Source organism: Cercospora kikuchii (assembly GCF_019650295.1).
Source record: "Cercospora kikuchii DNA, contig_00001, whole genome shotgun sequence".
Classification (NCBI taxonomy): Eukaryota; Fungi; Ascomycota; class Dothideomycetes; order Mycosphaerellales; family Mycosphaerellaceae; genus Cercospora; species Cercospora kikuchii.
Window position 1 is genome coordinate 610081 of NW_025408582.1, and position 24508 is coordinate 634588.

Consider the following 24508-nt stretch of genomic DNA (forward strand, 5'->3'; position numbering starts at 1 on the left):
ATCTCCTCGAGCTCCCGCTCCTCAAGAGCACGACCAGCCTCTACTTTCTGGTCCAAGGCATCCAACTGCCGCCGCAAGCGCATCTCCTTCGCGTGCGCCTTCATGAGCGCATCTTTCGCCTGATCCAGCTCGGACAGTAGCTTCTTGCGCTGTTTCCCGAGGCGTTCCCATTCAGAGTCTGTTATCCGCGCGTCGCACCTCTTCGCGTTGCTGGCATGACAGTGGGAACACTTCCCCGACGAAATATGGATCCGACACACCAAGTTGTTCTCTTGACAGCGAGAACAAGGCTTCATGGCGTATTCTCCGAACTGGTGAAATCGAATGGCACGGCGTTTGCGTTTCTTCGTAGACGGCGCGTCAGTAGGATTGATGTTGCAAGGGAAAGAAAGAGACATCTTTACCACCAGGTATGACGAGTCCCCCTGCCCAGTCATCTTTCGTGGACACACGGCTGCGCCCGGTCACGGGACAAGGAAGGATCTCTCATACCCTGAGAGATCCTCCTGCATATGAAGGAACGGATCTCTCGCTCTCTCGACAGAGCAGCGGACCGGGTCTCTCACGTACACAACAGACCCGGAGGAACATATGGGATTCTCCTTTGTATATAGCGAGCGATGAATATCGCCTCTCTAGATAGTGATCGCGTACAACTCACTGTTCTATCTCACTGATTGGAATCAAGTGAATCTTCCTACTTCGTTACCTTCCTCTAGACTACCCGACAAGCTCAAATCCCGATCGAGCTCAAGCTTCTGCTTAGTGAGATCTTAGGTCATCAGCATCCCGCTCATAACCTAACATCTACCTACGACGTCTATACTTCCTCTAGCACTTCCGCTATTCCTAGAATACGATTCTGCTAATCTAAAAATAGACTTACCTATAGCTAACTTAAAGTTATAAGGAATATCGATTAAAAATATCGCTTAGATTAGAGAAGGTCTATCCGTATATTACCTCGTTAAATACTTCCCCGGCAAACTATAGCGATCCGTATAAGTAAGCTACTATCGAGGCCCTATTATAACCGAGATATTTCCTTAAAGTAGCTCGACTTCTTCTGCGTAAGAGCAGTAGCTCCGCATCTGTAGTGTACCTTTCTCCTAACTTTTAGTGCTACCCGGCCTAACCTAGCGCCAGATCGTGGCTTGGATCGCTAGCACTACCACTACACCTTTTTCTAGATACCGAGGATAATCTCTAGCTTCTGGGGTAGATAGACCCAAGGGCATGCCTAGAGATCTACCGGAGACGATGCTAGCACGCAATGCAAATAGGTCATCTCTGCTATACGGAATTATCCGGCGGTGCTAGAGGAAGATAAGGCTGCGGAAATTGAATCAGGCTCGTGCTGAAGCAGCAGCGGCATGCGCACCCATTGAGACTGTACTAGTATTTTTCATCGACAACTGCTACAATGACGAGAACGAAACACTGCCAAGCCATTAAGGACGAAAGACAACGTGCATTGAGATGCTACCAACCATTGATAATGTAATTCGACTTGAACGACGCCCGACGACTATCCCTATCCGACTGTGGTATCGATGATGAGGACTGATATAGTCTTGTCCCGAATCAGCCCCTTATAATAGTAGCAAAGGAGGGAAACCACGACATCAACGAGCACCTCTCCTTTTGACCGGTACTCCTATTCTCGACCCCGAGCAGCGCCGTCCTCTTCGTAGCGATACCTGCTTCACACTGCGGATAGCGCACTTCCAGAATCTCGGTCAACATGTCCCTCAATGGCCTGGTGTACTGCGAGTTCCAAACCCTCGTGTGCTGTTTGTACAGACATGGCGGAGCGGGTCGGCTCTTGTAGCCCAGGTCGAAAGACTGGTCGCTATGAAGGAAGGCGTTGTCGAGATCAATATGCCATTTTGTGGGTTCGGGTGACACTCCTCCAGATCCATGCGTGGAAGAGCTGATGTCTTCGCTCAGTTTCGAGTCTGCACGCTTGCTGGAAGTGGTGTAGTTCGAGGTCGGGAAGTAGTCTCGTGAGTGATCGGCAACGAGGGGCGGTTGCTGACATCGCAGGCGCGCGGTTGCTTCCGTGGAGGATTCAATCTGTGGATCCGTGTACGCAAAATGATCTGGAGCCATGTCCATTTTCGATGAATGATTGCGGGTAGCTAAGCTTTGCTCCTGCTCGTCAATGGATGAGTCCGCGGCAGGTATCGGTATTGGATGCGATGTGGAGAGCCTGTGCTTAGGAGAGGTTTGTAGGTCGCAGGAAGAAGATGCTTCGATTCCTCTCGCAAACCGCTCTTTCGAATTCTGAGTCGAAGAATCCTTATTCAAGCAAGACCTCTTCGGTTGACCTACGGGGTACAGCCTGCCACTCGAGTTCACGAAAGTGGGTGATTGCTGCCGTTGTTCGGCCCATATCTTGCTCCCGCCCGTCATCGTGAAAGTGGCGGCACTGACGGCTTATGCTGCAGCGGCCTCCGGCGGAAGATAAAGTATGCTCGTGTGCGACTCAATGGCACCAACAATGCAGGATTGTTTGTGCAACAATGACCTCCGATAGCGCTCGTGTTTGCCTCAAAAGATGCACGGAAGATGGCCCTCCCGTACGACAGTGCTACTATAGACACCACGATGATTCACGGCTGCAAGTGAAGTGTCGTAGGGGAGAAGTGCGGTGGCACGCTGCAGGTCCGACACGGCACTTTGTATCTCATGCCGGCGCAAATGGTGAATAGTGATGGTAGTGCGTGAGATGCATTCACGGCACCCTCTTCACCTTCCCAATGACCTCGCCCAGAACAGCGACGAGCTCCTGCTTGTCCGCTTCCTTCTTCTCCCTCTCCAGCTCGACCTCGCGCAGTTCGCGCTCCAGCTCTTTCATTCTCTGCTCCTGGCTCTGCTCGCTATTACCCAGGCCCGGCAGTGAGTTCACAATGTACTCAATCTGCTGCTCCTTAAGCACCAGATCCTGTGCGAGTTCTCTCAAGCCCGTGTTGAACTTGTCCGGATCCTCTTGCTCGGGAGTGGTGACCTCGGGTTTCGCATCATTGTCACCATTGGTCACGGCCGCGGCGGAGCCTTTCTTCTTGTCCTTCTTGTCCTCCTTGTCATCGTCGTCGCCGGCGAGGCGGAAGTGGGGACCCTGCGGCTGGCCCTCGATTGTGCCATACGGATGGCGATTCTGAATGTAGTGCAGAGAAGCGTACATCTGGTTGAGGAGGTCATCCAGGCAGTCCTGAAGCTGGGTGAGCCGGTCTGCCATGATGCCGGTGCGCGACCGCTACATGCCTTGGTGGGTGCGGTATGAGTAGTGGTTAAGTCGCGACCAGCGGGCATGTGGACGGAACTCCACGCCAAGGCCCCGCGTGGAAGTTTCGCGTTCGCCCTTCCCCTGCGCGCCGGCTCCGTCTGTCACATGCAACATTCATTCACTTCGCATTCCGGCCACGATAGCGCATTGGCAGGAGCATGAGTGCCGTCGAAACACTCTCATGCTGGCCCGTCATGTTCTCCTTCGACAACGCTTGAAACCCCCGCAGCTGCGTCGCGTGTCGACCGTTTCTCCAAAGTCGCGCCGACCTTCGACGAGGACCAGGACGGAGCAGACCAACGATGGGTTGAACTCCTTCTTTCATCATTTTGCGCCGCAGGCAGCACCGGAAAGTTCACCTGCTGAGTGCCGGCCGAAGCCTGTCTCGCTCCAGCAGCATCTCGCACAACTCGCTCGTGCCCGAACAAAGCACCATGCGGCCGCAGAGGCAAAAGCAGAGGCCCGGCCGGAGAGACGGGGAAGGAAGAGAGGAGAGCCAGGCCAGACGAAGACAGTGAAGGGCGGGTCAGCTACCGCCGTGACAACACTGCGCACACGAAAGACGAGACGCTCGTCCACCACCGCCTCTTCTCCGCCCCGCGTAGCCCTACGCGCTGATCAGACCAAGCACCACGATCTCGCAACCTTTCAAGCATACGCAGCAGCTCGCAATCTCAATCAATCATCTACCGTGTTCAGAGGGACAAACTTCGAGTACATGGTCCGGCAGGCTCTCAGCGCCTACCACTTCGATTTGCACCGCACAGGAAAGGCGAACGACCTTGGCATAGATCTACTCGGCCAGTGGTCGCTCCCTCAGAACACGGGAGCAGGGAAGGAACTCGCTGATGCACGAGTTCTCAAAGTGCTGATACAATGCAAGCTCAGCACTGCTCAACCATGCAATGTTAGAGAGTTGGAAGGTGCATATGTGGGGGCCCCGTCGGGCTGGAGGGGAGATGGAGTCATGGCATTTCTGGTGTCATCCAAACCAGCTACAGCAGGTGTACGAGCAGCACTCCAACGCAGTCGACTGCCGATGGGATTTCTACAAATCACGGAACAAGGACAGGTCCGGCAGTTCATCTGGAACACTATCGCGCAGGAGGCGCGCCTCGTGGGCATGTCGGCTACCAATTCGTACGCATCTAGGGCGTCCCACGTTCCCGAAGGAAACATTGCGCTGGTCTTTCAGGGTCGACCTCTCTGAAACTTCTGTCTCGACCATTCTAAGGCAGGAAATCGACAGCAAGTAGGCATGATCACATCTCAGACAGGTGTTGAAGGCACTGTTACGCTTCTTGTGTACCTCATGTGGCTGAAACTTCGTCGATTCGACGGAGAGAGCGACGCTCTGACTGGTGCCTCCAGCTTGAGGAGGTCGTGTCCCACACAGCTCATCAAGATGCTGTCGCTCTTCTTTGCTACCCCGAGGAGCACAGAAGAGCTCAACATTCTGGAGGATTCCTTGACGACGTTGTCATGAAAGCAGATTGTGTCTCCAGCAAGTTCTCATGGTACGAGTCTGTCCGATACCAACCTGATTACCTGAGAAAAATGTGTACCATTGGAGTTGCGGTTGCATTGTTTGCATCTCTACTACCGGTAAACATCGTCAGTCGCATTACAGGCGAGGCACCATTGGGCTAGCTGTGTTTAGAGTCTGTAGATAGCAATTGCGCCGCATGACAAGAGCCTTATCGTACCTGGGGTCTGATCCTGGCACATCACCACGCTCCAGCAACTTCTAGTGCTCAGACCATTGAATACAACAGGCCTCCTCGCGGCACAATCCAAGCAAACCAGGGGCACTGGCTCATCGTCACCAAGTGGAACACCCTCAGAATACTGCCCATGCTAGCGGTCTTGCCCCTAAGCCCTCTCCCACGGAAAGTGCGATGCCGGGTGAGCTGGAGAAGCAGTGACGGATTTCAATTTCAAGGACGATGGACTCATGGCGCGGTCTCTGGGAGTTCTGGCAAGTGTCATTCGCTCCTGGATTACCTTGAGGAGCACGAAGCTGCCTCTCATTCTGGAGCGAGCTGCACTGGCATTGCTCTCTTCGAGTGACAACACGATACCCGATGATCTTGAATAGCGACGGAGGTTATCTCTCTCTATTCAGATAGGTATGCTGTCGGTGCAGTCTCTGGACTGCTGTCTCGGGTGTGATCACAGCTGGGTGCAGAGGCGAGCTCTGGCTCGTAGAGACAGACAAGGTGGTGATGCTGATTTCGAGAAGCTGTTCGGAACTGTTGTGCCCGAGGACTTTACATTTGACAGCAGAGATCTCCGCTACCATTCGGAGAAATGTGTACTGCGATTGAGACCCGTCACGGATTTCTGCTGTTTTAAAGGGAGTGCGTCTTCGTGCTGGGCTGTACGGAGAAGCAGAGAGGTCCCTCGCTTTCCAGAGATAGAGAATTTGCAGTGCAGATCTGCCCGTGCTCCAGCTATCATTAAGAAGTGGAAGATTTAGTGGCTCCTAAATGATCGAAGTATTTTCCTGCATCAAGTGGCGGTCGTTCGTACCGCTGACGGCACTACGAAGAACTTTTCAGCCATTGGATTGTAGGTGATGCGAACGTTGGGGCAACGATGTGGTGGTAAGCCACGTCTGCCATATGGCAATGATGGGTCGTCAGGTAGGTGAGCATGTTGTGCGATGACATTGTCGCGCGCAGATTGATATGCCTCGAGCACAAGATATGTCTTACCAGGTTTTTCATGCTACTAACAATACTAATCAAACCAAGCTAAGCTAACATGTTGTCGATGTCGGCTCATCCGGACATTGAAGATGATATAAATCATGACAGGTCGATCAAGTTTGAGAAGCAGAATCACAGGCTTCGCAAGGTGCTCAGTAACATGTGAAACATGCTTTTGTCTAGCTCAACGAATCGCGTGGCAATAGGTCAATGCACCAACCGGGACCGGGCTTCTTCAGGCCATCAGTTCTGCGGAAGAGTGTATCGATATCAATACAAGACTGGTGAGCAGTATTGACTCGTGGAGTCGCGTAACGAGTACCACCACCGTCTTTTCAGGAGGGTCAAACGTCTTGGGCAGATCTTTGCAGTTCAGTGGTAACCGGAGTCAAGCTCATGGGCGAAAGGGACAGTCCATCTCACTGGGGAGTGGTGACGGTCTGATATTTACTTCGAAGCGTCGCCGAAAAGTCTTGGAGTCCCGGTAGGTCGCTGCGGCGCAACGGCGCTTAAGGTCAATCCAACATGAAAGAGTCTCTCATTTTCGCAGAGAAAAGTATGCTTTACAGGCTATCAATATTCCATATCGCTTTCGTTTCGCTTTGGGTATCGTGACATCTCATCGTATGCAGCATAGAGCAGTAAAGCGCCTGCTCTCCCTTCCCACCAATGCCCATAACCCAATATGATCCCACTCACAACCAGGCATCGATCCTCCTGACCAGCTCCACAACCACATCAAGCGCCGCCAATTCGTCTTCCAGATGTTCAGCCATCCAGCTCCCCACATTCACATCTTCCTCAGCCAGCATTCGCATCAATCTCCTGACCTCCTCAACACCACCCTCGCACAACACTCTTTTCAGTACATCTCCGTCAATATGCATATTGTCCAACCGGCTATTCGTAGTAAGCAGCATGATTTCCGCAACTTTGCTTCCAAGTCCAATAGGGACTGCTCGGTTCTGTCCAAGCATTGCGTCTTCGCCTGCTGTATACGCCGGACTTGTGTGCGAAAATGGAGACAACACATCGCTCCATTCAACCAGCCGTTGCAACCAGAACAATTTTCGCCAAGTAGACTCGTCTATTGTCGCAATGCTGAGTATGGTGCCATCTGTAGCGGAGCCAAGGATTCGGCCAGAAACGAGCCCTGCAGGCCTTTCACCTTTGCGTGCTGTTGGCGGACTGGGTCGAAGACGTGTGAGTGATCGCGGCAGATGAGCTTCAAACTGTAATGACGCTGATCGGTGCCCGTACTCCGAGGCCACAACTTCATCACCACTTGGTATCGACATGCCAATCAGCTGTCCGTATTTCGAACCCGTGAGGACCAGTGGTGTGCTCTTCGCTACAGCATCGTTCGCGCTCGGCAGCCACAGATGGCTGAGCAGGTAATCCGCCCTTGGACCAGTGCATACTGGCCGCAAAGCGGCTGTCCCGTCTTCCGGACTGATCGTCACGCACAAGACCACCACAGAATCAGCAGCAGTTGTGATCACGATCTCTTTGAGATCACCGCCAGCAGGCTCGACAGTAACATAGACCCCGGCGCTTGCTAGCGTGAAAGCTGGGCAAAATGTTTCCCACTTCATTTCCAAAACATCAAGCTTGGACATGTGCACTTTGTTGCCGGCACATACAATGTAAGTCGTGTCATCGTACAAGGCAAGAGCCGTCACCTCTTGATCGAACTTGACTTGTCGAGTCTCTGCGACGCCAACAACTTCCCAGCTCTGAAGTTTGGGCTGCAAAAACGTGACTTTGCCGCCTCTCATTCCACTTTTCCTGCGATAGCTTCCACCAACAAGGATATAAGAGTAGGTCTTTTCACCACCTCGCTTGAAAGACCATGGGAGCATGGCATTGATCTTCTCGCCAGGTTGCATGTGATGTGTGTAGGAAGATCTCGTTCCCTTGGTGGGTATGAAACCAATCACTGGCCAGAGTTGTCGCCTGAGGTCAGATGACGCTTGCGCTCTTGACGGATGAGGACGGGCATCATAGTGAATGCCAGAGCACACGAGATGACGTACAGATTCGGCGTAAACCAAGCGATTGGGAGTACCGGTTGTGGGTATCTGTCTCGGGACAGTGGCAAGCTGGTCACCGAGCTGAAGCACGATCAGCTCTTGACCAGAAATGACCAGCAGCTTCTCAGCAACAGCATCCGATGATAGATAGTGTGCATGGGGCATCTGCGCGACTGCAGTGACCGCGCCTTGAGCGAGCTCGGGCTGTGACTTGTCTGTGATCCAGATGTTCTCTATAGAGAGTGCGCCCCTCGTAGCACACCATGAAACAAGCAAAGTGCTGGTTCCTGTCATGGCAATAGCTGACGACGCATCGCTAGGCAGTGTCGCTAGTCGGACAGTGCTCGTCCCGAGCGTCAGTGTTTGCAGATGCTCGAAGGGCTGGTCTGCCTGCGAATTAACAATGTACGAAATAAGTGTACCATCCCTTAGACCGCATGCAGCCAGAAGGGCACCGTTATCCTGCAAGAGCGATAAATGATCACACGAAACCTGCTGTCCACCAGGCGAAGGCAGCTCTGTGGTGAGCAAGATGGCTTTGGGCCTGTCATCGCAAAATGAAAGCAATGCAATTTCACCGTTCGCTGTTGATACAAGGACAACTGTATCATACCCAACCGCTGTGGCTGCCACACAGAGTGGCTCACTGCTCAAGGTCAATCTTGAGCTGAGCTTGATGCTGCAATCATCATCACCAGCAATGTTGTATACTGCAATCTCGTACTCGTTCGCATGCCGTATCGAGGCCACAATTGTAGCGCTCGCCGGCACTAGGCATGCAGAAAGAATTTCATCGTCGTGGCCCATTACGAGCTTTGAGGTGTCTTCAAAGTTTGGGTGTAGTCCTTGTGATGCACAAATACTCTTTGGTGTCACCTGCACAAGCGTATCGTCCCGAGTCATGACCGCAGCGATCGTTCTCTGCTCCAGGTCAAACGCAGAGGATTCGCTGACATCTTCCGGATTGTCGAATTCTGCATCGAGCTTCAAAAGCATCGTTTCCAAGGGACTGGAAAGCACAATGATGAGCGATCCTGTCGCCAGATCTGGCAGTACCGAAATGTTCGATACGGTCTGCAGTTCCTCCAGCGGGAGAAATGCAAGAGCGCTGGCTTCAATACCTCGGCGGAGCTCGCTGATTGCACCGTGCGGCTGCCGTCCAGAAGTGACAAACATGCTGTCGATTTCCTTCACACGGCTGCGGCCAGACAGCGCGTCCGACGTGATAGTATCCGTCACCGAAGCCCAGTTAGGAAGCAGCTCGATCAACTGCATGCTCATCGTGTCCATTCTGCTCCTCTCTTCGATCCTCCTTGCACTCGGCCAACTACCAATGGACACAATTTTGCCGCCGCTAGTATCTCCAGCTACGCAAAGCACGTCAGGATCGCCCTCATCTCCGAGCGACGCAAAAGCTGCACCGACGTGGCAGTCGAAACTACCAGCAATGCTTTGAGAGATGCCATGCGAAGGGCTCTTCGGTATGGTGACATACAGCAAAAGTCCGTCTTCGCGCACGAGGTATACGACATCTCGCAAAGATCTGGCTGCTTGGCTGCGACGTGGCTTTGCCCAACTAGTCCACACCGGAAGCATGCTAGAGTTGCCAGGAAACAGCCCCATTTCATCGACGGGTGCGAGAGGGGTACCCGTGACTGACCCAGACAGAATGTCTCGCCACAAGGTGGGTTGGCTGCCCACGACCAGGATGAAGGCAGCGTCCTGAAGCGGTATAAGTAACGTCGGAACTGTATTGGCCGACTCGAGGGCTTGGCCAGGATGAATCTGAGCTTGGACAGGTCCAGCGGTGCGATACCAGTCTATGCGGACCGCCTTCATCAGTCCACGTTCCAGCACGACGACGAGCAGGACAATGTGTTCGACATCGTCGGCGGGCGGGACCAGAAAAGCGATGTGCTGAATCACGCCTTGGACATGTAGGCGCCTCTGGGCTGATACTGGACACCAGTCGATGGCGCCAGTCCTGATCTCATCCTGGATCTGGTCTCTGGGCTTCGCAGCATATATGATAATTTCATTCTCCTGTGCAGCAACTGCCAAAGCCCGAGAGCACACGTCGATTGCAAGATGCTGGCCAGGTTGGTACAGTATGCGGTCGAAGGTTGGCATCGGGAGGGCTCTCTGTGCGAATCGGTACCCTCCTTTCTCGTCCCAGCGCAAAAACATGAACGCCACGTCGTTTGAATCGAGCGTGAGGACGATTGATTGGGGCGGGAAGGCGGCGACGTCCAGAGAGCTGGTGTTCTTCTCCAATTTGATCAGGAAGTCTTCATCATCGTCATCGTCTTCGTGACAGAATACCGCTGCATGGCGTATGCGGGCATCAAAGTCATTCTTGAACGCCACGTGCTGCAAATGTCCCTCGTGGCCAACCTGCTTGACGTGAATGGACGTGTCCCCTACAAACACAACATCGTTCAGTCTTCGATGTCGAATGCGGGCATGCAAGATGAATTGAATCGCAGAGCCTTGAACATTTGTCTTCGTGTACAAGCCGACGATCGGTTTGGACGGGACAAGGTTCCTCTCCATTGCGCGGACATACCAGATCAGGTATTGGGTGAACCAGAGTGAAGCTTGAGCAACGAGTCTGTGGCGAGGGGCGGGTACAAGTGCTCACAGGAGTACCTGGAGCAGCTGCAGCGATCTTAGTTGGCAAAGCGAGGCAGGCATGCATACTCCGTTGTACCAGACAGATGTGGCAGCTCTCAACGATGATTCACCACTTCCACGACCCACGTTGGACGGCTGCTTCTCGCAGACACCAGCCGCGAAGACTGCCCTGCGGATTTGCTTGTCGATGTCCAAGAGGGCGAGAAGTCTGTCAGTCCTGCACGGTAGGCGCACGCGAACGTGTGCTTTCTCAATGGGGCCAGCCGAGGACGAACAAACCGTTTCTCGGGACAGCAGCGGCAGCTTGTAGACGCGTGGTTTCAGATAGGACGGGAGACATGCGATGACCCTGCACTCGCGCACCGCAGCTATGGCCTGGTGCTGTGCCTGAAGTTATGAGACCACCCGTGAACTGCTCCCGTTGGGCATCGACGTGGTCAGCATGCGGTGCCAATGCAGTGATCCGGGCGATGCACGGCACGACGAGCAACGTGCAGCGCGTCTGCAGCAGCAATGAAAAGGTGGACTGGCTGTCGAGCAATCACAGAATGTGATCAGTCAGATTCTGCGTGCTGTGGTCCCCAGACCAGGATGGCCGCCAACAAGCGAGTCTTGCGAGGGGGCTCGATGGAAATTCAATCAGTCGCTGGATAATCTGATTGGAACGATGATGTCCGATCGCGCCCACAGCGCCCGCATATTTCGTAAGTCGCGAGCGAGGTCGATGGCCTTGGGAGCTGACCGCGTTGCGATGTGATGCGGCGGCGCGTGTGTGTCAAGCGGAACGCGGTTGCCTTGGCGCTCATCCCCGTGCGCACGTTGAACGCCGGCAGGGTTCACGAGATGACTTCACCTTCCGATCTTCGATCAACCGCTGCTGCACAACCGTACTGTCGGCGCCTGTGGAAGCGGGTGCACAGATCCACGTCGCACCGGTGACACCGCAGGGAACACAAGATGTACATCGCGTCTGTCCTTACAGCACCAGGACCGCAGTGCCACCCGCGCCGAGAATGGACACTCAGGATGGTAGCCCGGTAGAGATGGAGCATCAGGACGTCGATGCGGAGATGTCCTCAGTTCCAGCTTCTGGAAGCTCGACACCTCTATCCAGCAAGGACCAGGAGAAGGTCACTCGCATTCTGGCTGCATGTCGTGAACATGATCTCGATGCCCTATCCGAGCTGGCCTCGTCCCCAGGAGGCTTCATCGAAGATGAAGTGCGACGAACTGCCTGTAGGTATCACGAAAACCTGCTTCTACTGCCAGCCGCGCGCTGATCATTTATAGGGCCGGTGTTACTGGGAAGCCACGACGACACGAACAGCATACCTGACTGGCACGATTTACCGCGCCACCGAGAAGAAGGCCAAGTGCAATTGGATGTAGATCGCTCGTTCATCTACTACCCAGACAGTAAGTCGAGACCTACTCGGTATTACTACAAGCTAACGCGAGCAAGATGAGTCCGACAAGCAAAAAGACCAACGCAGACACGAGCTTTCGCATGTCATTACCGCAGTCCTCCGAAGACATCCTGTACTCTGTTACTTCCAGGGCTACCACGATATCGTGCAGGTTCTCCTCCTGGTTTTGGGCGCCGACGCAGCGGAACCGGCGGCTGCGCGGCTCTCGCTCCTACGCATCCGCGACTTCATGCTGCCGACCATGTCAGCTTCGCAATCGCATCTTCAACTCCTCCCCGCTATCTTATATGTTGCGGACCGAGAATTGTATCAGCATCTATCGAGTGCCTATCATCCTGCTCCATTTTTTGCTCTCGCTGCAACCTTGACGCTATATGCGCACGACATCGAAGGCTATGGAGACATTGTGCGACTGTTCGACTATCTGCTGGCGAGTGGAGCAGTTGTCCCGGTATATTTGTTTGCAGCAGTAGGTCTCACCGCTTCTTCTTACGCACGAGTTTGGGAGATGCTGACCTATTCGTGCAGATTGTCATGACACGGAAGAAAGAATTACTGGACATTGAGCACGATGAGCCCGAGATGCTCCACTCCATCCTCTCCAAATTACCCAAACCACTGGATCTCGAGGGCTTGATCTCCAAGACACGAACACTCTTCACACGATACCCGCCCGAGCGGCTCCCAAACCGAGCTTGGAGCCGCGTGAGCTCATATTCAGTCCTCAAAACGACCCGCGATCCCCAAACGCTAGCCGCACAATCGCTGTCAGAAGGCGAACAGCTCTATGAAAAACATGCAGCCGAGATACGCAGGCACGACATTCTGGTCAGGGCTCAACAGCGCACATATGCATTGGCTCGCAAGTACCGACGGCCAGCCAGATGGACCGGAGCTGCGATTGCCGTTGCCGTGCTAGCGTTGTACATGCGCCGCGCAGATGGTGCAGTACGCATTGTCGAAATGCTTGGTCGTTTGGGCGACACTGCGTGGCGCTTTGTGGGGTCTTTGGCACCATGATGATGTGCAGCATGTGCGCTCCACATATTTTGTTATTAGCATCGGGCAGCGAAGCATCAAGCAAGAATTGAATCTCCCCATCGCGCGTGGGATTCACCGACATTCGACTTGAGTCTCGAGCAGGTTTCACAGTACAAAGTTGTGGATGATGAATAACGGCGAAGTATCTGAGGCAGTTGCAGGGTCGTCAGCATCCAGGCAGGTTTTGACAGCAGAAGCAGAGGCCGCGACGAGAGCGTTTGGTGCCTATTTCTTCTGATCCAGACCCCGCTGGAATTTTCTCAAATTGAGACATGACTACCCTTCGAGGAAGGTTGACTGGTCGACATGGCGGGAAGTCTCGGCCGCTTCACCTAGCGAAGAGGCGCGCCTCCGATATCGAAGCCTGTTGGAAACGTATCAATAGTTCAGCGGAACATTCATAGTTCAAGTCGAGGAGCGCTGAGACGTTAAAAGAGCGGCACTGTCCTGCAGCCTGATAACTGGGACGTTCAGCCTCGGCAGAAGAGCTCCTCATTCCTCGCAGGTCGAAATGGCTAAATGCTCTCAACGCACAACAGACCGATTGAAAGGCACAGCGATCCCAAATGCTTCGAATTTCTTCCGAAAGTCACGTCGTTCTCCGCAGGGACTAGGGTGCAACTTGAGAAGAGGCACAACTGCGCCGCAGTTACCATTGGGGATCGGAGTGGAACGGCCGCTGCTAGCTTTCAACCATGAAGCGGAAGGAACAAATGTCATCATCTCACGTCGACAATATTTCAGTCGATCTCATTAACATGCTATGTCAACACCGGGGGTATTGTGCAGGCCGTGCCTTTCGTCAGAAGACAACGAGCTTTCAGAACAAAAGCCATGTCAGATGCCATGGCCACAACAGCAGAACAACTTTTGTTGGGTCGTTTCCTTCATCACAACGACGAGAAATGCATGACTGTTACTGCGCTCCCGCCTGTGCACTGTCCTCCTGAGGGCCAGTCTCGTCAATTCCATTCCCGCTCTCCAATTTCGCTTTCTTCCGCGCAGGGCCATCTTCCGTCTCTGCGTGCGTCTGCTGAAGCTCGTCCAGCTTACGCTGAAGCTCCGCCGCGCGTGCATGAGCAGTGGCCAACTCTGCAGTGAGACGCTGCGCCTCTTCCTCGTGCGCTCGCTCTCGTTCTTTCGTTTGGTTTTCGCTTTGCTCCAATTCTGTTACTCGGCCTCGAAAGAGGTCGTTGATGACCTCCAACTCGCTCACCCGCGTGCGAAGGGTCACGTTCTGGCTGAGCAGATCTTGCACATTCGAAGGCTGCTCCAACTGGCCGTTCTGCTGTCCGTTCTGTTGGAGCGCGAGATGTGGTAATGACGGACTGGCGAAGGTGTCGGAAGGTAAGGACACTGTATCGAAGATGTGCTGTGGTGCGATGTTGGGGTTACTAGGCTCGATTAGCAGGCATGCGGCAGTGGGGGACTTGCGAAAGACACACCTGTGTTGCTGGTGCAGGCCGGGCGTCTGACTGCGCGCCATGGAGTTAGGCGAGCCTGGCCGAGCCTGCTGGTCGTGGGCATGTCCCACTATGCCGCTGCCCATGGGCAGTCCGTGCTGGTGTCCAGTCTGTACGGCATGCTGCAAATGTGCCATGTCCGGATGCGCGGCGGGATAGCCATTGGACATATGTTGCAGGCCATTTTCTCCGCCATGGCTGTCTCTCTTCTTTGCTTGCGAGGCCTTGACACGGTTCCTGCTCTTGATGACATCCGTCTTCAAGCTGATAGGCCGAGGGCGTCCGTGCAGCTTGAGGAAAAGTCCGCAGGCATTGCACAGTACGGAGCCGGATTCATCGCGCCGCCACAGCGGTGTCGTCGAGGTCTGGCAGTTGGCGCATATGGGAGGCTGTCGGTCATGTCAGCTAGGAGCGCATACGTGGGTGCTTGATGCTAGGCGATTTGAGTTTTGGTCGAGGGCGACAATTTGCGGAGAGTATCGATAGGCGATAAGGCGCGAAGAATAAGCGGCTAGCAGCGCGAGGGAATGGGCGACAACAGCGCTGGCTGACAACTCACCCCGGATCCATTTTGGTTGCCGTAGCCCGCGGTCGCGGGGGCGCTCTGGCTCATGGCCACGGTGCTGACGGGAGTGTTCGATCGAGTGCTGTGGGTGGAGAGAGAAAGACGTTAGTTCAGTGCATGCTGTCTTGGCCGAGATAACGAGACGCCGGCAGTGGGGATTCAGCAGCGGAATCCCTGCTCCAGCACCGCCAGAGCTTCGCAGCGCTCGCACTCTTGCTCGTGAGGCCGCTCATGAACTCGTGGGTGTGTGTATGCACATACCTGTCTCCGCTATGGCTCACCACCGCAGCAGGCGCATTGGCCGCGAGCGATGCCAATGTCGCCAACGAAATGTTGTCCGTCCCTATTCGTCCGCTGAACGAGGCCTGCCGTGGATGCGAGCTCGAGTGCGTCGACGCTGTTGAGGGTGGTCGGGGTATGCTCGCGCCGGTGCTGTGATGGTCGCGATGCGCAATGCTGCTGGTTGGGCGTGGGGCTTCGGCGAATACAGCTGGCGGTTTGTGGAATGGTTGCGATGCGTTGGGGACAGCGTATTGAAGCATTGAATCGGCGAGAGGTCGTTCGCGGGCGGAGCAGCGTGAGTGGACTTGTCGTAAAGCATGTCGATGTCGTACATTGACTCTCAGAGCTGCAGAGGATGGGCGCAAAAGGTGGGCGAGATTCGTGGTCCAGCACAAGAATTATTAGAATTACAGGTATGTAGGAGAAGCGACAATGGCACACCCAATGCTCGACGACTGCACCAATGCTCTTGGGCTGATGAATAAGAAGTTGTTGCAGAAGCAAGAGAGGGCAGCATACAGCGATTGCAATAGGAGAAAGTGCAATAACGAAGGGTCGCACCTGCTTCGATAAGATAACATTATTGAGACCGGGATCATGGCGTAGGCGTTTGCAGTAGCGCCCACAACGGCAAGCCGAGCGCCCATCTCGATTCGGCTCATTGTCATTGGCATCAACCATGGCGCTCTCGCAGCGTGCACAACGTGTGCGAAGTGCAGCATCGTCGTCGTGCGTATTGCCGCGTAGGCCATACTCGTCGTTGCCCTCCGGAGTGAAATCTTGCGCTGATAGTTCCTGCCTTGTTCAGATCTATGTCGTGGCGCGAGCTACAGCCTCGTGCCCGGATCGAATGCCGGCTGCGCTGCGATCTCGCTGAAGCAGCACGTCGCCGAGCAGTCGCGGAATCAGCGAGGCATTCATTGGATATTGACGACACCTTCACTCATTTGCAGCGGAGATTATTGCGCGGCTCCTACCTCCTAACTCGCGCGTTGGTCGATCATCCGCCCGCGGTCCGCGAGTGGCTCAATCCTGGTCACTGTGGCTTGACTCTCGTCCCTGGATGTATCGACGTGCCATCAACTTCGCGTCGTCCACCCACCGCCGACATGGCTTAGCCGAATTCGATGATTGAGACTGCATTGATCTTACGGCCCTTCCCATCGCTCGATCATGTCGTCGAAACGTCCAGCGGCCTCGGGATATGCCCGCATTGCGCAGGCAGAGGAAGAGGAGGAGGATCAGGCGTATTCCGACATCGAGGACCCGTTCGTCGATCCGGCAGTAATCTCTTCCCCGAATGCCCAATATGCGCCCATACAGCCTGGTCGTCGCGGCTCCATGCGCATGCCAGATGGCTCTACATTACCCAGACCCGGCAGACGGCGGCGAGCGAACAGCGGAGTGGACATCAAGGCAATCAACCTGAGGCTGGAACGCTGGGCAGAAGAGATCAAAGACCGCTTCAAACGGCGCAGAGTGAAGGGAAAGAGTACAGAAGAGGAGCAGCTGGAGATACATCATTCTGTATTTCATGCACCAGATTGGATCAGGCCCGCAACGAAAGAGACGTTGGAGAATGAGCGCGACGACACAGAGCGGCTCTCAAAGTTGGAATTCGACGACCTGGTCGAATCGGCGCGGACTGCCATTGAGCTTGGCCTACATCCAAAATTGATTGCTCAAGGTAGCAGCGGGTCATACTTCGCACGCAATAGTGGTGGGCAGACGATTGGCGTCTTCAAACCCAAGGATGAAGAGCCGTATGCCAGCAAAAACCCCAAGTGGACAAAGTGGATACACCGCAATTTGTTCCCGTTTGCCTTCGGACGAGCAATGCTCATTCCCAACCTGAGCTACGTTTCAGAAGCCGCGGCATATGTGCTAGACTGCCAGCTACGGACGAACCTTGTGCCTTACACGGACGTAGTTGGACTCAGCAGTAAAAGCTTCCATTACGACTGGATGGACAGAAGAGCATACTACAGGAAAGGCAGGCCATTTCCGGAAAAGTTGGGCTCATTCCAGGTGTTCTTGAAGGGCTTCAAAGGGGCAACAGAGTTCTTCCAGGAACATCCGTGGCCAGATTTGAACAACCCCAGCTTTCGAGATGCTCCATCACGGAAGAAGCGCCGAAAGAGATGGGACGAGACGTGTCGACCGAGCAGTAGGACGAGTAACAGGCCCACGACAGCCACGACTGATGGCTACAACACCGAAGATGAAGAGGACGATGCAGCTGAAGCCGGGAGAAATTCCGAATTCTGGACCGAAGAGCTTCAGCAAAGCTTTCGAGAGGAGCTCGAAAAGCTGGTGATATTGGACTATGTAATGCGCAACACAGACCGAGGCTCAGACAACTGGATGATCCGAATCGATAGGGATACCAACAAAGCGACAATAGTCAAGGAGCCACCCAAAGCGAATGGTGAAACAGACACCAATGGCTATCACAGGCGCAATGAGAGCATGAGTGCGTCCAGATCTCCTAGCAAAGCGCGAGAAGTGGCTGTGCCGAGGATCGGTGCAATTGACAATTCGCTATCATGGCCGTGGAAACATCCTGATGCATGGCGAAGCTACCCATTCGGTTGGCTGTTCCTTCCGGTCGGTCTGATCGGAAGGCCTTTCTCAGAGAAGACGAAACAGCACTTCTTGCCTCTTCTCACGTCAAAGGCCTGGTGGAGCGAGACGCAAGTGAAGCTCCGACAGTGTTTTGAGATCGATGCTGACTTTCAGGAGAAAATGTTCGCAAGACAGATGGCTGTGATGAAGGGACAAGCCTGGAACGTTGTTGAGACGTTGAAGACACCTGACCACGGGCCGCTCGAACTTACGCGACGAAACCGGGTGCATGTCTGGGACGATCTGGTCGATATTCCTGTCGCTGTGCCATTGCCGCGGGCCAGTGAAGAGATGCGAATGAGAGCTGCTGCTGCGAACGCGGAGGAACACAGACGCCATGCACTGAATGGCAGTGCCCCCGCCATCGACATGATGGACGACGAAGAAATGGATATTTCCGCTGCGCATCCATCAGCCTCGACAATGGATGGCAAGCTGCTGGAACAATATGGATCGTCCCTGCCGAACGAAGCCATACTCGTTCCCAATCGTTTCAACACATCGCGGCAGAACTCTTCTCAAGATGTTCATGAATCGCAAAAGCCATCAGAGACGGCCACCAAGGAGGTGAAGCTGTCTGCAGCAGCAATGCGATCGCCAGACACGCAACGGCCCGGAGCTTTCAGGTCGCGAACCGGCGATCATCGCCATCGCGTATCACTCGATGTTCCCCGCACGCAATGGATGTCTTCGCCAAATCAGCCCAGGTCACGGCGTTTCTCTCTCAGCTTCGCGAGGAACAACAGCGAAGATGACGGAGATCTTGGCTATGCAGCCACTTCAGAGAGGGAAGGTGCAACAAGGAAGGTCATCGTGGAAAGGCTCGAAATGGTCAAGAGTCGGGCGCCCGTCTTCAAGTGGTGCTAGTCGGTCGATAAGATGGCTCTGTGTGGGCCCCAACATCTGCTGAAAAGCATGGACAAGTGCAGAAGCTTCAGACCCCAGGAGGGGTCTGGATGTCGATCTCTAATCAGCGTCAGCGTGATAGAGGAACCTCGTTGAGATCTTACTGTCTACATTATACAATGCTAGATGCATCTCAGGCGGTCCAGGATCAATACGTTGATCGTGACTGCGTAAGTGCTCGCGTGATCGAGTTGTTGACTTCTCGACCGATGAGCATCACCGAGGCCGTCACTTGAGTGGCCCGTGCCCGTGCGGCATGGGTCGAGTACAGCCTCGAGAGCAGCTATTTGCACAATATGTGCTTCGTGCCATCGTCTCGGCACATACGAAGGGCCGAGGACAGTTGGCGGTCGGTTTACGACTCGACCGCGCATTCTACGCTCCGACAAGTCGAGCGGCGGGAGCGAACGGCTCCTGTGTGACAGTCAGCGCGGGCAAGAATCCAAATATTGCTAACAGAAGTGGATTTCGACAAGCAGTACGGCATCGATTGACCAACCACGCATGGCGCTTCCTCAAAACTCGCTTGAGCTGACAAGTGGCTCTGAATGTGACCTGCGCTTTCGACAAGCCTACACTGAAAGTGCAAACTTTCAGAGAGCATCCAAACAAAGCTCTCCAGCTAGTGCCGAGCAAGTATCGCTCATGCGACGTACCACCTGCGAGCGTTCGGGCACAGATCTTGTCCTAGTAGAGAGCTTCGCATAAATTCCGCCGGACTATCAATCCGTCCCTCTTTCTCAACCCCTCAACTGCTCCATAACATCCTTCAACCTCTCCCACCCCTCCGTTCCCTCCCAAGAATCTTTCCCTCTCCCCATAATTCCCCTCAAAGCGCTCCTAGCCTTAAACTTCCAATCTTTCATCACAACCTCTCCAGAACCAGCCGCCATCCCTTCTGTCCTCTCCTTCGGCCCCAAACTCTCATAACTATCACAAAGTCGCACTGTAGCCTCTACTACAGCATTCCACTGCTCTTCTTTCCCATTACTCTCCCACCCTGGCTGATTCGTCACCGCCCTCCAAGCTTTTTCTTCGGCGTCCAGAGCAGTGGAAGGTTTGTCTCTCCATAAAGCGAGTTTTGTTACAAGATGCCAGAGCTCGGCGGAGCCTGTGATTAATGGAACAATATGTTCGTCAATGAATTTTACTGTCATGCGGGTGAGGCCTGGGACATTGGGATCGTAGCCGGATTCGTTTGAGGATATGATGTGGTTGACGAGACTGGATAGAATTTGGACATCGATGCATTTCTCCCCGTCTGTAGGACCACGGAGTTGAATGATTTGTCGTTGAGCTGTGAGGATGTCTTGGTATGAAGGAGGTCGCAGAGAAGCGGCGACGATGAGCACGTTTTCCCAGATGCGATGTGATTCGTGTTTAAGTGAAGCCGCACGTTTGAGGGCTTTGAGGGCGTCGAAACGGACTTGCTGGCGCTTTTCGCCTGCAGTGAGCTCTTTTTGTTGAGAAGGCTGTGTTTCATCTTCGTCGTCTAGAGCTGCAGATTGTTCAGTTGAAGTTGAAGGCACTGGCGCATCAGAGTCGTCTTCGTCTGTTCGAAGGAGTGCAGCGGCAAGGTTGCTCCAAGATTCGGCGTCCGTGTCATCGAGCTGCACACACCGGGAGAAGGCTTCGACTGCTCGCTTGAATTGTGCCAACTCGAGCAAAGCACAACCCAGCGCGAACCATGATTGCTGATTCAGCTGGTTGACTCGTAAACTCTTGCTGTAAGCCTCTGCTGCGCGAACCATATCTTTCGCGGCCATGAAATGCCGCCCGATCGATCTCTGTGCTCGTGCATATCGCTGATTGGAGACTTCCCAAGCTTTCTCGTACATATCGATCGACTGATCAATATCACCCAGAATGCAGTACAGGCGAGGAGCATCAAGAGGAGCAGGATCTCTGGCGGGACCCAGCCATTCCTCATCCTCTCCGACATCGACCTCTGATTTCTCTGGACCGCCACCTGTGGCATGGAACAGTTGTCGTCGCACAATCCGTTTTGCTTTGTCTTCGCGCTCTGTTGCAGCCCAGCACAGTGCGGCTTCTGCCCACATCTCGAGTCGCTCATATATCTCAAGGGCGGATCGCAGTCCACCCAATTGGACCCATCGAGACGCAAGCTCCGCCTCTAGCTCCCATCTTGTCGGGGTAGCGAGCTGGAAGATATACCTCACTCGCTCTGTCACTGGCGCACTCTCAGACTCTTTCGCTTTCGGCAGGAACGTCGAAGTTGCTACCGACTTCTCGGAATCCTCCTTGCTAGAAGAATGTTCAGGAGTTGTCTCTGCAATGACTTGATCGACCAGAGCTTGCAGCTGAAGGAGACCTCGCTCAATCGTACGAGACTTGTATCCCTCGATCCTGCTTCGCACAAGAAGAGCCTGTGTATAGACCTGCCAATTTGAGCTTCCGCCATCTAAAACCCGCGTAGCATACGGAAGTGTCTCTTCTCGCGTCAGACCGTTCTGCGGCAATGTATTTGTGATTGACGAGGCCACCAGGAGCAAGATTGTGGAATCGAGAGGTTGCAGTTTCGGCTGGTCGCCTGGATCAAGTGACTGGAGTACGGGCGGTAGAGATTCCAAATTTTGCATTTCTGTGAGAGACACATCACTGGGTTTGTCCTTCGTGAAAGATATGCTTTCTAGCAGCGTGTCATCGTTCAGGTCCAAATTCTCTGGCTTGGTCTTGCTGGCAGCGGTGGCAGAGCCTGAAGACTCTTCGACTTGCTCCCCGTCTTCGGCACTCTTTGCCAGCACTACCAGCTGGCTAACATCTTTTTGCTGATATTTGGTTCGTTTCCCAAGCATTCCCACCAATGCAAATTGAAATTGGTTCTCAACCTTGGCCTTCTCCAAGTCCTCTCGCGCGAACTTGTCAAGCCCATGGTGGATGTGTATACTTGCTCGCTCCAGCAGGAACTCGACGTGCAATGTGCGGTCACTTGCTGCTGTTAGTTCATCGTCCAGTAGGCCAAGATCATCGTATATCACTTCTTGGATCGTTGAAGAGACCTCAGATAGGAGCCGCTGGTGGAAGAAAGCACTTCTCAACTTTGCCCACCTGGCAGCTTTGATGTTCTTCAAGACTGCAGGATTCGTGAAGATGGCATCTGCTAAGCACAAAAGCTCAATATTCGGCGTGAGCTTGTACGCAGCAATGCCATCGACGGTGAACCCGGCAAGAAGCTTCTGTCGCAATGTATGGCGAGCATGTTTGTCGGACACCACATCAGATGGCAGAAGCGACTCCGCAACATCGAAAGCCAGTGGTGGGCCGGTAACATTCGATTGCACAAAAGCCAGTAGTGCTGCATATCCTATGCAGAAGACCACGGCTTGCAACTCGGCTCTCGATCTGTCTGCCAAAAATATGCCCATTCGTTGAAAGATGAAGTCATTCCAGGTGTCAAAGTCGCTCAGTCGAACGGTCTGCAGTGTTTCATTCTGCTCATGGCCAAACAGTAATTTGGCCTCAGAACTTCGCAGGATGTCTTCGTATTGCCCATTTTCAAGTTTCTCGATGGAATGTGCGACCTGCGTTGCGAGTTCTTCTGGTAAGGTTGATTGAAAGTGTCGCAGCAGAGCGTCAGCCATTTGAGAAGTCGCAATAAAATCGGGTTATCACCAGAAGATTGACGTCTGCGGTCATTCGTTGCTGGCGATATTTTTTGATGACCAAGTCACAGCCCCACCTGTGCTGAGAGTGGCGGCTCGTACCGCGAAACCGAGATGCCATTTCCTTCTCCATGCTTCTCTCCTGTCAACATCCTCTGGTACAGTGTCAACGGCCATCTTCTCTGGACTGTCATGGTCAATTATGCCCCTCAGATGCCATATAATGCACCTCTTGCCTCACTGGGCACGCCCGATGAAGCTGACGGCAGATCCGGCGTGCACCACGCAGCTCGGCCTGAGCGAACTCAGCCCACGTACTGAATCTGCACGCCGAAGGACCACTTTCCTTCCAGATATAGCTTTACGAGGTCTTCAAGCCTTTTCATCATGAGCTTGGGCAAAGAGAAGCTTCCAACATTGCGCAGCCATCCGGCTGTCTATTTCGGCTGCCACGAGGCGAAGCCATGCTGTGCAACAATCCTTCGACACCAAAGTCTGACCTCAGCCCGCTCCCGACCCATTGTCGCTTCCTTTGGCCCCATATGGACTTTCAGGCAAGTGGATTAGCGAAGTAGGCCTCCGCCACGTGTAGAAAGAATAGCTTAGGATGGCGAGCCTTGTTTCGTTGGTCAGCTATTCATAACAGGTTAAGAAGAAGAAGCACTCACAATTTCTGTCACAACTCACCCATCACTCATTCAGACGAACGCAAGCATTTCTTTTCACCTCTATCTCCATTGTGTTAACGCAAGCCTTTCCTCTGGATCGCGGCTCTCGGTCAAAAGCATCAGCACTCTAACACCAACTACCTCCAACCATGGCGTCCCCACCACTCGCCCTCAAAATCGCGCTCGGCCTCCTTATGCTCGACTCCCTCATCGAAACAGCCTTCATATCCTCCATGGTCCGATGGCTCCACACCCGAGCAGGCCGCGACTTCCTCTTCACCTCATCCTCCAGCAACCATCCCCTCCACGGCAAACCCCTCAACCTCCTCGTAGACCAAGGCCACACCTCCAACGGAGCCGCAGGCACAGCCTTCGTCCTCATCGGCCTAGGCGGAATCCTCGCCCTCAAACTCCGCCACCACGCAACCTCGCACCCACACAACACCCGCTCCAGCACATCGACCTTCTCCAAAATCATCTACACAGCTTGGCTAATCTTCACCTTTCTCTCCACGCTCCTCTCCCTCGGAGCCCTAATCTACACATTCACTCTCACATCCTCTCACACCAACCAACACATCGACACAACTCTCGCCGCATCACTCAACAACCAACCCTATCCAAACCAAGTCCCCTACCCAAAAGATTCTTGGACACCAGAGAATTGGTTCAAAGCAGTACTCGAAATTCCTCTCGTCAACCAAAGCGACAGAAATGCAATAAATTTCCATCTCCGAATCATGGAAGCCTGGCGATGGAACTTAATCCCCATGTTCATTTTCGGATTAGCAGTTTCCGTGTGCGCAACAATCGACGCAGCAGCGCAGTGGAAAAAAGATCGACATGTACGAAGTTTTATGCACGAGGGGAAGAGGCTGTCGGTGTAATTAAGCAGATCTACCAGCGATGGTGGCATATTCGGTACCATGGGAGAGGCGCAGCGATCACATTAGCGAGCGAGCATTACGGGAGGAGGAATTCTGCGTCAAAGTTCTTCGAATCACTGTACATAGTTTTCGTCGTTTCATTATATTACCAACAACACACCAGAGTCCCACACAGAGCCCTGCGCCTTTTCGAAGCCACTTTGCCTCAGGAAGTCCTCAGATCAATAACCAAGAGAGCGACTCGCGCCTTATAAAACAAGGCTCACCCGTAGTTCACGCCCACCCTGTGCTGTTTGTGCTTTTTATCAATATCCAAAAAAGAATCTTTGCGCTTTGATTGACGAAGTTTTTGGG

At 53.7% G+C, this 24508-nt stretch overlaps 8 protein-coding genes across 8 annotated transcripts; 3 read left to right on the plus strand and 5 right to left on the minus strand.

Moving 5' to 3' along the window:
* Positions 1 to 1584: 1584 nt before the first annotated feature.
* CKM354_000016700 (uncharacterized protein) lies at positions 1585 to 2118 on the minus strand (the record flags this gene model as incomplete). The annotated part of the gene is made up of 1 exon (XM_044795251.1): positions 1585 to 2118. The coding sequence occupies one exon, from the start codon at positions 2116 to 2118 to the stop codon at positions 1585 to 1587; it is 534 nt and encodes a 177-aa protein (XP_044651186.1).
* Positions 2119 to 2737: 619 nt separating this feature from the next.
* CKM354_000016800 (uncharacterized protein) lies at positions 2738 to 3241 on the minus strand (the record flags this gene model as incomplete). The annotated part of the gene is made up of 1 exon (XM_044795252.1): positions 2738 to 3241. One exon carries the CDS (start codon positions 3239 to 3241, stop codon positions 2738 to 2740), a length of 504 nt encoding a protein of 167 aa, XP_044651187.1.
* Positions 3242 to 6695: 3454 nt separating this feature from the next.
* On the minus strand, positions 6696 to 10586 carry CKM354_000016900 (uncharacterized protein; the record flags this gene model as incomplete). Its single annotated transcript, XM_044795253.1, has 1 exon — positions 6696 to 10586. One exon carries the CDS (start codon positions 10584 to 10586, stop codon positions 6696 to 6698), a length of 3891 nt encoding a protein of 1296 aa, XP_044651188.1.
* A 1094-nt stretch (positions 10587 to 11680) lies between these two features.
* On the plus strand, positions 11681 to 13114 carry CKM354_000017000 (GTPase-activating protein GYP8; the record flags this gene model as incomplete). The annotated part of the gene is made up of 4 exons (XM_044795254.1): positions 11681 to 11903; positions 11958 to 12083; positions 12130 to 12563; positions 12623 to 13114. 4 exons carry the CDS (start codon positions 11681 to 11683, stop codon positions 13112 to 13114), a joined length of 1275 nt encoding a protein of 424 aa, XP_044651189.1.
* A 937-nt stretch (positions 13115 to 14051) lies between these two features.
* Positions 14052 to 15705, minus strand: CKM354_000017100 (uncharacterized protein; the record flags this gene model as incomplete). The annotated part of the gene is made up of 4 exons (XM_044795255.1): positions 14052 to 14529; positions 14581 to 14987; positions 15158 to 15245; positions 15425 to 15705. The coding sequence occupies 4 exons, from the start codon at positions 15703 to 15705 to the stop codon at positions 14052 to 14054; spliced, it is 1254 nt and encodes a 417-aa protein (XP_044651190.1).
* A 913-nt stretch (positions 15706 to 16618) lies between these two features.
* CKM354_000017200 (1-phosphatidylinositol 4-kinase LSB6) lies at positions 16619 to 18937 on the plus strand (the record flags this gene model as incomplete). Its single annotated transcript, XM_044795256.1, has 1 exon — positions 16619 to 18937. One exon carries the CDS (start codon positions 16619 to 16621, stop codon positions 18935 to 18937), a length of 2319 nt encoding a protein of 772 aa, XP_044651191.1.
* Positions 18938 to 19716: 779 nt separating this feature from the next.
* CKM354_000017300 (tetratricopeptide repeat-containing protein EMW1) lies at positions 19717 to 22578 on the minus strand (the record flags this gene model as incomplete). Its single annotated transcript, XM_044795257.1, has 1 exon — positions 19717 to 22578. The coding sequence occupies one exon, from the start codon at positions 22576 to 22578 to the stop codon at positions 19717 to 19719; it is 2862 nt and encodes a 953-aa protein (XP_044651192.1).
* An 838-nt stretch (positions 22579 to 23416) lies between these two features.
* CKM354_000017400 (uncharacterized protein) lies at positions 23417 to 24154 on the plus strand (the record flags this gene model as incomplete). The annotated part of the gene is made up of 1 exon (XM_044795258.1): positions 23417 to 24154. The coding sequence occupies one exon, from the start codon at positions 23417 to 23419 to the stop codon at positions 24152 to 24154; it is 738 nt and encodes a 245-aa protein (XP_044651193.1).
* Positions 24155 to 24508: the final 354 nt, after the last annotated feature.